Raw genomic sequence first — 13,623 nt, forward strand, 5'->3', positions numbered from 1 at the left:
ATCCTCAAAAATACTGAGAGATAAATCTTACCAAAGATGTAAAAGATCTGTACACTAATAACTATAAAATACTGCCAAGAGAAATTAAAGAACTTAATAAAAAGTTAAACACATACTTATCATCTGATCTAGTCATTCCATTCCTAGATAATTACTGAAGAGAAAAAAAGTATGTCTATATAAACTTGAATGTAATAGCCAAAAATTAAAAACAACCCATATATCCATCAACAAGTGAATAGATTTAAAAAATTGTGATATCCAATGGAATACTATTACCTTAGCAACAAAAAGGAATGTATTATTGACACATGCAACAACATGGATAAATCTCAAAATAATTATACCAAGTGGGAGAAGCCAAATATAAAAGGGTACATACTATGTGGTTCCATGTACATAAAATGGTAGAAAAAGCAAACTAATCTACAGTGACAGAAAGAACTTAACTGGTTTCCCATATACGGGTGGGGTGTATATGGGAAGGAGTGTGAAAGAGGGATTACAAAGAGGTATGAAGAAACTTTGGGGATAATGGATATGTTCAGTATCCTGACTGTGGTGGTTTCATGGTTATATACATGTCAAAGTTTATCACATTGTACACTTTAAATATACACAGTTTACTGTATTTCAATTATACCTACAAAATACCTTTTAAAAAGACAACTAAGTAATATTACCTTTTCCTTTCAGGTCTAAAACCAACACTATATTCCCTTTCCTTTTTTTTTTTTTATAAATTGACAAGCAAAAATTACATATATTTATGGTATATAACATGATGTTTTCATATGTCTGCAGTGTAGAATGGCAAAATCAAGCTACTTAATTTATGTATTACCTCACAATACTTATCATTTTTTGTACTGAGACTAGTTAAAATCTATTCTTAGAAATTCTCAAGTATAGGCTGGGGGCAGTGGCTCATGCCTATAATCCCAGCACTTTGTGAGGCCAAGGCAGGTGGATCACCTGAGGCCGGGAGTTCAAGACCAGCCTGACCAACATGGAGAAATCTTGTCTCTACCAAAAATACAAAATTAGCCAGGTGTGGTGGCGCATGCCTGTAATCCCAGCTACTCGGGAGGCTGAGGCAGAAGAATCCCTTGAACCCAGGAGGCTGAGGTTGCAGTGAGCCGAGATTGCACCATCGCGCGCCAGCCTGGCAACAAGAGCGAAATTCTGTCTCAAAAGAAAAAAAAGAAAGAAATAAATTTTTTTTTTTTTTTTTTTTTTTTTTGAGATGGAGTCTCACTCTGTCACCCAGGCTGGAGTGCAGTGGCCAGATCTCGGCTCACTGTAAGCTCCGTCTCTCGGGTTTACGCCATTCTCCTGCCTCCGCCTCCCGAGTAGCTGGGACTACAGGTGTCCGCCACCTAGCCTGGCTAGTTTTTTGTATTTTATTTTTTAGTGGAGACGGGGTTTCACCGTGTTAGGCAGGATGGTCTCGATCTGCTGACCTCATGATCCGCCCGTCTCGGCCTCCCAGAGTGCTGGGATTACAGGCGTGAGCCACCGCACCCGGCCTGAAATTTTCAAGTATATAATGTATTGTTACTTACTATAGTCATCATGATGTACAACAGATCTCTTGACCTTATTCCTCCTATATAACTAAAAAATTTGTGTCCTTTGACCAATATCTCTCCAATTCCCCCAGCCTTTAGTAACTACCACTTTGCTCTTTGTTTCTATGCATTCAACTTTTCAGATTCCACATATAAGTGAGATTGTGGAGTACTTATCCTTCTGTTTTATCTTTCCTTTGGACATTGGATGGTATTACTTGTAAAACATTCCACAACTAAACATTTTTTTCCATATTCTCTACATTATTACAAGTTTCAATGCTAGGCACAGCTGTTAAGCTTGCAGAAATACAAATACATCAGCAAAAATATTCTCACCAACCATCACAATGCAGTTACGGACAGGACCTGCCTCTGCTTTCTCCCCTTACAGGAGGATATACAATGACTACAGTCATCTCTTTCTTTGCATCATTAATGACCCAAAGACACTCACTTAAAAAAAAAATTACCACTGTCACACTCCTCAATCTTCCACACCACCTTTTTTGCTTTCCCATCCTCCAGTTCCTCTTGGTTACTAAAAATAATGTCTACACTTCTATTTAGTTTTACTCCATCTTCTCACATCTATCAAATATTTTTTAAAGATATGTTTAAGAATAAGAACAGTATTTTTCTTTCTTTTTTTTTAAATTGCTGCTCCTTGTGGAGCAGGGCTACCCTGCAGGCAGTGTGCCCAGAGTAGCAAGAACAGTATTTCTATAGCTTCTCAGCCTTCTGGCTAAGATCAAGTGTAGTTCTGTTTTTATAAGTTTAATATGTGGAATGTCTTCTATCCAAAGACAATTTTGTTTGTTTTGTTTTGTTTTGTTTTTGAGACGGAGTTTCGCTCTTGTTGCTCAGACTAGAGTGCAATGGCATGATCTCGACTCACTACAACCTCCGCCTCCCGGGTTCAAACAATTCTCCCGCCTCAGCCTCCCGAGTAGCTAGGATTACAGGCATGCACCACCACGCCTGGCTAATTTTTTTTTGTATTTTCAGTAGAGACGGGTTTCTGCATGTTTGTCAGGCTGGTCTGGAACTCCTGACCTCAGGCGATCCACCTACCTCGGCCTCCCAAAGTGCTGGGATTACAGGCACGAGCCACTGCGCCCAGCTCTAAATGAGTTTTTGAAGCAGGGAGATGGAATAGGATCTTGCTTGATCTACTCCACACATTGATCTGGTATTGCAATACCTCCAGGAATGGTGCACCCCCCACCTCAAAGGATAAAAATTAAAATTAAAATCAAAAACAAGATTTCTATATATTTACCTCAAGTACTGGTCCAGCTCCAAGAATAATCTGTTCTACTCCACTGACAAATCCTTTCTGACTGAGAGCGGTAAGGTGGTGAATAAGAAAGTTTGTGCTTTGAGTCTTCCCAGAACCACTCTCTCCCGAAATCACGATGCACTGATTCTTTTTGCGCTGAAGCATGGCATGATAAGCTACATCAGCCACAGCATAAATGTGGGGCTCAAGTTTTCCCAGTTGGTGGTTATCATACATTTTGACATATTTGGGGTTATAAATAGGAAGAAACTTGAATGGGTTAATAACTATTAGAATACTGCCAACATAGGTATAAATTTTTTCATGCTTAAAGCGATTTCGTAGGTTTTCTAAGAGAGTTTTCTCATTCAAATCAGGTAAACTACATAAGTCATCAAAGTCTTTCTGTTGAGGCTGTGGAAGAAAACCCCGTTCCATCATCCTGCGACGTTCTTCTGTTACCCGTAGCCATGACTGCAGGCTACCATAATGGATCGATCCATCAAGGTTTTTCTCTCTCAGAAGAAAGCGGTAGTCCTCTCCACTTAAGCGATTTTCCAGAGCCATTCGGGGCCACAACATCATTCGCTGAACTGGACAGTCTGTTGGATTGAGAATCCATTCTTCTCCACCAAATTCCTTTACCTCCGCTAGAACATAACATTTTGTTTTGTCAAGATGAAGTTTGTTTATAAGAGACTCAATCACCTCAGCAGCTGTGGAGTTTTTTCTGGCAGGAATAGGACAGTAGATTGTCCCTTCCGAAATAGTCCCAGGATAGATCCGTAATGTATGTTCATTATCTTCAAAGCGTCGTCTTCCTCCATCATTTATATTCATATTGGATCCTGTCCCATCAGCATGGATAGTATATGTTCAAAGTCATGCAAACCATTTTCTTGGTAAAATAACTGTAACATAAAAGATGCAAAATATTTAGAAGTAAATATGCATTGCTTTCTGATGTTCAAGAAAGAAAAGCTTAACAAGCATGTTGATTACATCTTCTAAAACACAAAATACTAACCTGTGTCTTAGCACAGCAACAGTTTCATTGAGACCACATAATATTAAGTTTCACTGTCCAAATTTAGGCACTTTCTAAAAATAGTAACTTGCCAAAAAAACATATATTTCAATGTTTTATTATACAAAAATCCAAAGAGTAGAAAGAAAAATGTTTCCCCTGCTGTCTCAAATGTTTTTAAAGAAATTGTGATTAGAACCAAGTTCTTTCCTTACACTTAACAAAGACTGGATTAAGACAGAATAATCATGCAAATCTAATTGCCCTGTACCCAAAATTTCTTAAGGATAAAGCAAAAACAAGAAAGAATTCCAACAATGGAGCAAACATTTTGTTAAATTTGTTAAAAACAGTAAGAAGATGGATAAACAGAGAAATTACATAAAACCAAGAAAATGGTGAGAGAAACCAACTAAAGAGATAGACATATATTTTCAAGGAATTCTAGGTTCTGACTCCCTCCCTCCCACAAGGTGGGAAGAAGGGAGTTTGGCAAGAGCAATAAAAGAATCCTTCCCCCGACTTGCTGAGTAAATTTAACAAAATTATACAACTAGGCACCACTACAAATTTTATTCAGCTTCCCTTTGTCCTTCAATGCTACCACTATATCTTTTTACCTAACCTTATTTATTGCATTCCTTACAAGTATTCTGCATTTTCTTCCCATCTTCTCAAACCTCATATACAGTATATCACACTTCTAGAAGAATGATTTCAACTTTTATACCTCACTGAGAAAATAGTGATTTCCTTCAAATGGCTTCTCCAACTCAAAATTTATTCCTATCTTTACCTCATCTATCTTATTCCATTCCTGTCTTCTACTGAGAAAATATGCCCCACACACTTTCCAGGGCTGATAAAACCTATTTCTTATCATCTTCATTAGTTAGTTATATGCCCCCCAAAAAAACCACTCTCATGTGTCATCAATATTTCCCTTATTTATTTCATCCTTTAACATATAAGGATGATGTGCTATTAAAAAAATAATAAGAAATACTTTCAGTTACTTCCCTTTTTTTGTTTTTTGTTTTGTTTTGTTTTTTTGAGACAGAGTCTTGTTCTGTCGCCCAGGCTAGAGTACAGCGACGTGATCTTGGCTCACTGCACCCTCCATCTCCCTGGCTCAGGTGATTCTCTCACCTCAACCTGGCTGGGACTACAGGTGTGCGCCACCTTGCCTGGCTAAATTTTTGTATTTTTAGTAGAGACGGGGTTTCAACATGTTGCCCAGGGTACTCTCTATCCTCTCATACTACTATATATTTGTCAGTCTTCTAATCAAGAAACTATTTTTTCCCTTTTGCCAAGATGGTCTTTCAAACACAGAGATTAATACAGAACATACAAAAAAAACCCAGACATATAGGCCAGGTGGTGGCTCATACCTGTAATCTCAGCACTTTGGGAGGCCAAGGCGGGCGGATTGCCTGAGGTCAGCAGTTCAAGATCAGCCTGGCCAACATGGTGAAACCCTGTCTCTACTAAAAATACAAAATTAGCCAGGCAAGGTGGCACGTCCCTGTAATCCCTGTTACCCAGAGGCCTGAGGCAGGAGAATCACTTGATCCTGGGAGGCAGAGGTTATAGTGAGCTAAGGTCGCACCCCTGCACTCCAGCTTGAGTGACAGAGTGAGACTCTGTTTCAAAAAAAAAAAATTTAAAAAAAAACTAGTTAGGAAAGGATAAACATTTCACTGTGGTACTGGTTCAATTGCTAATCTGAGTTGAAGTGAAGAAAATTAACAGTCCTATCTCATAGCATACTAAAAATAGATTCCATCTATGGATTTGTACCTATCAATCTGTTCTGGGCTCTATATTCTATTCCATAGGTCTATTTTTCCACCCCGAACCTCTGTTAATTACTACAGTCCTATAATAAATTTTGGTATCTGAAGGGCACATTACCTTAATGTGTTGTTCTTTACAAATTTTACGTTGGCCATTTACTCTACCATAAAAATGTTTAAGTTCACATGTTTACTATCATGAATAAAAATCTTTTCAGATTTTAATACTGCATTGATTTTACAGATTAATATTGGACATAACTGACATCTTATTGACTCTTCTCATTCATGAACACCATGCTGTTGGCCTTTAAAAATTACAACTATATTTTTCACTTCTAAAGTTTTTGTCATTTTCAAATCCACCTGATCTTTTTTCTGCCAGTTTACATTCCGAAATTATTTATACTTAAGGGCTATTACTCCTTTTCTTTTTGAAAATCCTGAGTATGTAACTTAATATTTTTCAGACTAACATTGAAACGTCATCCAGACTGAACTGCTCTTCTGGTTGTTTATTTCATATCCTCCTTAGCATGAGATGACTTTGTATGTTTGAGAATTTAGCTTTACAAGTGGACTTTTGATGGAAGTTGTTTTTCATACAAACACTTACTGAGAACCTGTTTACTACTTTTTTAAGAGAACCACAGTATCATAAATATATTTTTTAACTAAAAATTTTTGGTATTAAATGATCAATTGATATTCAAATTTCCTCAGTTATCTCATAAACAGTTTTCTTACAGATAGTCTAGATGAAGATTCTGCTCTACAATAACAGTGACGATATACTCTGAGTTACCAGGTTCCTAGTTGTATAGCTATGTTTAGTTTCCTGAATCCCTAAGTATTTGGTTCATATAAGCTATGGCATCTGGCAGCAGTCAGCAGCAAATCTTCTTACAGCCAGAGAGGCTGTGACCTGTACCACTCCAGAAGATGTGCTAAGTCATGGGGTCCCCAACCACTGGGCCATGGACCAGTGACAGTCCATGGCCTGTCAGGAATTGGGCCGCACAGCAGAAGATGAGCAGCAAGCGAGTGAGCATTACTGCCTGGGCTCTGCCTCCTGTCAGATAGTCAGCAGCATTAGATTGTCATAGAAGCATAAGCACTATTGTGACCTGCACATGCAAAGGATCTAGATTGCATGCTCCTTATGAGAATCTAACTAATGCCTGATGACCTAATACCTGATGATCTGAGGCAGACTAGTTTCATCCCGAAACCATCCCCTACTACCCCATCTGTGGAAAAACTGTCATCTATGAAACCAGTCCCTGGTGCCAAAAAGGTTAAAGATCACTGTACTAAGTAACTACAATCTAATCCCTAAAGTTATATAATATGGCAGCCCTGGAAGTAAACTCAGAAACATCTTTTTTTTTTTTTCTTTTTTTTTTTTGAGACGGAGTCTCGCGCAGTGTCACCCAGGCTGGAGTGCAGTGGCGCGATCTCGGCTCACTGCAAGCTCCGCCTCCCAGGTTCACGCCATTCTCCTGCCTCAGCCTCCGAGTAGCTGGGACTACAGGCGCCCGCCACCACGCCCGGCTAGTTTTTTGTATTTTTAGTAGAGACGGGGTTTCACCATGTTAGCCAGGATGGTCTCGATCTCCTGACCTCGTGATCCACCCGCCTCGGCCTCCCAAAATGCTGGGATTACAGGCTTGAGCCACCGCGCCCGGCCTAGAAACATCTTTTTTAACAAAGGAGTCCTATCTTGGTCCACTGTTTCCAACAATAAGCCCAACTCTAATTACACTTCCCTATTACTTCTAAGCAGCCAAAACCTCACCTGCTCCTTCCTGAAACACAGAAATGTTTACGTTTTTTGAGCCCTAGTTTTGTCAGTTTGGTTTTATCTTTGTTATTTTATCAATTACTGCTTTGTTTTTTTTTGGTTTTCGTTTTACAAAAAGGAGGGTTTGTCTCAAAATACCACTCAGAAATCCATCTTGATCACAAGCCAGTCCTTGCTAAAATACTTCAAAAATCTGTATTTGCAAATGCGAGACATGAGCTTTCATTAAAATCATCCGGGGAACTTTTTCAAAACATATATTACCGGCCAGGCATGGTGGCTCATGCCTGTAATCCCAGCACTTTGGGAGGCCCAGGTGGGTGGATCACGAGGTCAGGAGATCAGAACCATCCTGGTTAACATGGTGAAACCCCATCTCTACGGACAATACAAAAATTAGCCAGGCGTGGTGGCGGGCACCTGTAGCCCCAGCTACTCGGGAGGCTGAGGCAGGAGAATGGCATGAACCCAGGAGGCGGAGCTTGCAGTGAGCCAAGATCACACCACTGCGCTCCAGCCTGGGCAACAAGAGTGACACTCCATCTCTAAATAAATAAAATAAATAAATATTTTTTTAAATGTACATTACCAGGCTCAACAATAGTTATGAGTTGAGGAAATGTAGGTAATTCTGTCATTGCTGATCCAGAAAATAGTATTTGAAAATCACTGTATTCCCAAGTGTTTGGGAACTCACTTTCTACTCCCTTACCACTCTTCCCACATAGCAAGCTACCTGACAATGCTCTGGAAAAGTCGCGAAATTCCAGAGTTGGTAATCCAAAGGTCTTTCCTCATTCTTCATTTTAACACACACTATGGCATGACTAAAGCAGCTGATTTCTAGTTCTTGAAAGTGTCCTCACATAGTTATTTTTCTTGTAGTCTTCCTCTTTTTCTTACTCCTACAGCTCCTTTTCCATTAACTCATTTTACTTTGTTGTTGTTTTGTTTTTGTATTTGTTTTTGTTTTATAGAGCCAGGGTCTGTCTCTGTCATGCAGGTTGGAGTACAGTGGCACAATCATGGCTCACTGCAGCCTCAACCTTCTGGGCTCAAGTGATCCTCCTGCTTCAGTCTCCCGAGTAGTTGTGACTATAAGTGCGTGCCACCAAAGGCAGCAGCGGCCCATCAACAGCGGCCACTGCCATGACACCAGCTGCAGTGGGGGAGGTGCAGCCAGAACTGCATGCTCCACGGAGGCAGCAGAAGCCAGGAACAGGTGGGAGCCCCACCACCTTCTGAGTTGACAGGGCAGGAGTTTCGCGCTCCCTGGGTGCAGCTGTGGCCACCCATCCAGGTGCGCTGCAGACCTGGGCATCACTGTGCTCTTGGGGGATGGGAGTAGGCAGGAGCCCCACCCTCCCAGGCACAGCTGCAGCCGCCCAACCTGCAGCTGCAGACCCAGGCATCTCTGCACTCTCAGAGGCCTGGGAAGGCCCCCCGCCCAGCCACTGCAGGTTCAGAAGTGTTTGCTCCCATTGCCTGGCCTCTCCTCACTCCCAGCACCCACTCCAATCTCAGAGCAAGGTTGGGTCCGAGCCTGGGCACTGTCACAGTGTGGTCAAGTGTGCGCACGCTCCAGATAGCACTGATACACCAGTCCCCTACCACCTCGGCCCCCTCTAAACTTTGGGCGCCTACAAACGCTAGAGGGAGGCCAAGGGGGTACTGAGGGCAGTTCAGTGCTGGCCTGTAGGCGCCCCCTGTCACAAACAGCCTGGGCACCATGAACAGCAGCAGGAGGTAGACAGGCTCCTGGGCAAAAGGAGGCAGGTCCCTGGTGAAGCCCCACCTTCAAGCCAGGGAAGGCCTGAAGCCTGGGGACAAGGCTTTCCATTGGCACCTGATGACCAGAGTGGGAACTTGTGGTGCTTCCTCCAGGCCCACCCATGGTTGTCCATGAACTAATGAGTACACACTTCCTCCCTGCTGAGACCTATAAAAACCCAAACTCAGCCAGACTTGAGGAGACAACCACCTGCCAGTTGCAGAGAAAAGGTGCCCACCCGAGGGTCTCCTCTCTGCCGAGAGCTGAGATGACGGGACAACTAGCTGCAGGGAGAAGCTACCCACCCCAGGGTCTCCTCTGCTGAGAGCTGAAGAGTTATGCAACAACCAACTGCAGAGAGGAGCTACCCACTCCATGGTCTCCACTCTGCTGAGGGCTGAACACTCATCAGGATACCCTGGTTGCAGAGAGGAGCTACCCACTGCAAGTCTCCTCTGAGCTGTTCTAGCACTCAATAAAGCTCCTCTTCGCCTTGCTCACCTTCCACTTCTCCGCATACCTCATTCTTCCTGGGTGCAGAACAAGAACTCAGGACCTGCCGAATGGCAGGGCTAAAAGAACCATAACACAAACAGGGCTGAAATACGCCCCTTGCTCATCGCATTGTAGGCAACAGGAGAGAAGAGAGAAGGAGAAAAGAGCTGAGGACCTTCATGGAGCCCAGACCTGGGGGCTCCCTGAGCCAAGGCTGTGACACCTTCCTTGAGGCTCTGCGGTTCCTGGCATCTCCAAGCTTCCGAACACCGCTGCATTCCCCAGTGCCAGCAATGGAAGCTGCTTATGGTACGCCTAGTCCAGCCACAGCCTTGCAAGGAGGCCAGCACCTGTGCCTGCACCCGGAGCTGCCTGCCCCACTGCAGCCAGCATGCTCGGTTCTGTACAGTGGCCAAACTCCTCGCTCACTCACACAACCCTCGGCACTCCATGCCTGGCTCACCTTTGGTAGGTGTGGGATCCAGGCTGGTAGTGCAAGCCAAAGACAGCCTGCCATTCAGAGTGAGCAGAACAAGCCCAGCAGACCCAAGAAAAACTCAGGCAAAGGCGCCACTGGCCACAGACGTTTCCAGCCAGAAAAGTATCATCCCAAGAAGTATCACCCTATAGCAAGATGGAATGCTGCCCAGGCTGGTCCACAAAGCCAAAAATTTTTGTGTAAAAATTTTTACTATATGCTCCTTTACAGGAAAATTTTGCTGACGGTTGTTCTAGGGTAGCCACTAAAAAATATTTTTTTTAGGCTGGGCCTGGTGGCTCACGCCTGTAATCCCAGCACTTTGGGAGGCTGAGGCAGGCGGATCACTTAAGGTCAGGAGTTTGAGGCCAGCCTGGTCAACATGGTGAAACCCTGTCCCTACTAAAAAGTACAAAAAAAATTAGCCAGGCAGGGTGGTGCGTGTCTGTAATCCCAACTATTCGGGAGGCTGAGGCAGGAGAATTGCTTGAACTCAGGAGGCACAGGTTGCAGTAAGCCAAAATCACACCACTGCATTCTAGCCTGGGCAACTGAGCGCAACTCCATCTCAAAAAAAAAAAAAAAAAAAAAAGATTTTTTAAGTATAACTTTCCATGTGGCACAGATACACCACGGAATACTATGCAGTCATAAAAAAGAATGAGATGACGTTCCTTTATAGCGACATGGATGGAACTGGAGGCCATTATCCTAAGTAAACTAATGCAAGAACAGAAAATCTAACTCTACACTTCTAAATGGGAGCTAAAAACTGAGTACACATGAACACAAAGAAGGGACCAATAGACACCAGAGCCTACTTGAGGGTGAAGGGTGGGAGGAAGGTGAGGATCAAAAAACTACCTATCGGGTACTGTGCTTATTATCTGGGTAACAAAATCATCTGTACACCAAACCCCTGCAACTCACAATTTATCTAAAGAACCAACCTGTACATGTACTCTTGAAACTAAAAGTTATAAATAAATAAGTGTAACTTTCCAACTAGTAGAGTGAAAAAACAGAATAATGAGTTCAAAAGAAAGCAAGAAAGGAGAAGGGGAAAAAAGTCAGAATAGGTGGATCAAATAGAAAACAAATAGTAAAGTTTTAAGCTAAATACAACAGTAATTATATTATATTACATGTAAATGCTCCAGTTAAAAAACAAAGATGGTCAGATCAAATTTTTAAAATTCAACTATCTGCTATTTTCATGAGGATGCAGAATCAGAAAGTTTTTTTTTTTTTTTTTAAAGGAGAAGAAATACCATACAAACACTAGCCAAAAGAAAGCTGGTATAATTAAAAAAAAAAAAAAAAAAGCTGGTATAATACATCAAAATAACATCAAGCAAAACAGGAAAAGAAAATGGAATTAAATATCTCTTAAGGGATTTTTTTAGCCCTTCCATACTATTATTTTAGGCTTAGGCCTGAGACAAAGGTCTCTGGATATCACTGGTGTTCTTGAAAAGAAGTACAAAACAGAAAAAGATTTTGGAAGTTAAGGAGGAAGCCACAGAGTGGCAAGTAAGTAGTTAGCAGATGTTGATCAAATCTGCTACAAAGAAAGCAGGAGTAGGGCTGGGCGCAGTGGCTCACGCCTGTAATCCCAGCACTTTGGGGGGCCGAGGCGGGAGAATACAAGGTCAGGAGTTCAAGACCAGCCTGGCCAAGACGGTGAAACCCCATCTCTACTAAAAATACAAAAATTAGCCGGGCGTGGTAGCACGTGACTGTAGCCCCAGCTGCTCAGGAGGCTGAGGCAGGAGAATCGCTTGAATCCGGGAGGCGGTGAGTGGAGATCATGCCACTGCACTCCAGCCTGGAGACAGAGCAAGACTCTGTCTCAAAAAAAAAAAAAAAAAGAAAGCAGGAGTATTGTGAGTGAAATGTTTATTAGTTAGGGGGCTTGGGAACACAACTCTATGACTATAAATAGGATCAAGCAAGGAAGCCGAAACTAAAAACTGAAGAAAAAGAGAAAGAAGGTCTAACTGGTGAGCCAAAGTTCCTTGGTAAGCAAGACTAAATGAGATTAAGGTCAAAGGTGGACAGATGTCTCTCAGAAAGGAAAAAAAAAAAAAGGACACTATTTTACTGAAAGAATTAAAAAAAAATTGCAGAGAAACAGAATTTGAGATAAGATGTGACAAGAGTGCATATCAGCTAATCATTACTACATAGAATATAGAAGCCCAAGTTTTACCTATAGCAGATCAATGTCAAGTAAAAACAAAAGTGGGTGCTGACAGAAAACACATTTTGTACTATTTCAGTTGAAGAAAATGTAATGGAAGAAATAAATTATCAAGCTGGGCACAGTAGTGCATGCCTATAGTCATAGCTATTTGAAAGGCTGAGGTGGGAGGATTGCTTGAGCACAGGAGTTCACGACCAGCCTGGGCAATATTTAAGACACCATCTCTAAATAAACAAAATGTTAATAGTTGGCAGGCCACATGTAGAATGAAAACCTCTCACCTTACACAAAAATCAACTCAAAATGGATCAAGGACTTAAATCTAAGACCTGAATAGAAATTCTACAAGATAATGTCAGAAAAACCTTTCCAGGCTTTGGCTTAGGCAAAGACTTTATGATCAAGAACCCAAAAGCAAATGCAACAAAAACAAAGATGAATAGATGGGACTTAATTAAACTATTTAAAAGCCTCTGCACAGAAAAAGAAACAATCAGCAAAGAGACAACCCAGAGAGTGGAAGAAAATCTTCACAATGTATATATCCAATAAAGGACAATATCCAGAAACTACAAAGAACTCAAACAAATTAGCAAGAAAAACAATCTCATCCAAAAGTAGGCTAAGGACATGAATAGACAATTCTCAAAAGAAGATATACAAAAGGTCAATAAACATGAAAAAATGCTCAACATCATTAATGATGAGGGAAATGCAAAACAAAATAACAATGTGATACCACCCTACTCCTGCAAGAATGGCCAAAAAAAAAAAAAATCAAAAAAATAATAGATGTTGGCAGCGATGTGGTGAAAAGAGAATACACTTTTACACTGCTGGTGGGAATGTAAAATAGTACAACTACTATAAAAAAAACAGCATGGAGATTCCTTAAAGAATTAAAAGTAGGCCAGGTGCAGTGGCTCACGCCTATAATCCCGGCACTTTGGGAAGCCAAGGCGGGAGTTTGAGACTAGCCTGACCAACATGGCGAAACCCCATCCCTACTAAAAGTATGAAAAATTAGCTGCGCATGGTGGTACGTGCCTGTAGCCCCAACTACTCAGGAGACTGAGGCACGAGAATCACTGGAACCCAGGAGGCAAAGTTTACAGTGAGCCCAAATCATGCCACTGCACTCCAGCCTAGGCAACAGAGTATCACCCAGTTGCCACTACTGAGTATCTACC

The 13,623-nt window shown here is 41.8% G+C and overlaps 1 protein-coding gene and 1 non-coding gene across 14 annotated transcripts in view; one reads left to right on the plus strand and one right to left on the minus strand.

Annotated features, from left to right (window-relative positions):
- Nucleotides 1-13,623, minus strand: part of MYO9A (myosin IXA) — a 307,192-nt gene that overhangs the window by 231,000 nt on the left and 62,569 nt on the right. For all 13 annotated transcript variants that reach the window (XM_050796252.1, XM_050796251.1, XM_050796254.1 and 10 more), the window contains one exon: nt 2,854-3,764. In XM_050796252.1, the coding sequence (XP_050652209.1) occupies nt 2,854-3,693 (840 nt within the window). In that variant the 5' untranslated portion in view covers nt 3,694-3,764. The remainder of the gene's footprint in view (nt 1-2,853; nt 3,765-13,623) is intronic.
- LOC126960360 (U2 spliceosomal RNA) lies at nt 2,297-2,479 on the plus strand. Its single transcript, XR_007727921.1, has one exon. It is a non-coding gene; the product is annotated as a U2 spliceosomal RNA (small nuclear RNA).

Source organism: Macaca thibetana, chromosome 7 (genome assembly GCF_024542745.1).
Source record: "Macaca thibetana thibetana isolate TM-01 chromosome 7, ASM2454274v1, whole genome shotgun sequence".
Lineage (NCBI taxonomy): Eukaryota > Metazoa > Chordata > Mammalia > Primates > Cercopithecidae > Macaca > Macaca thibetana.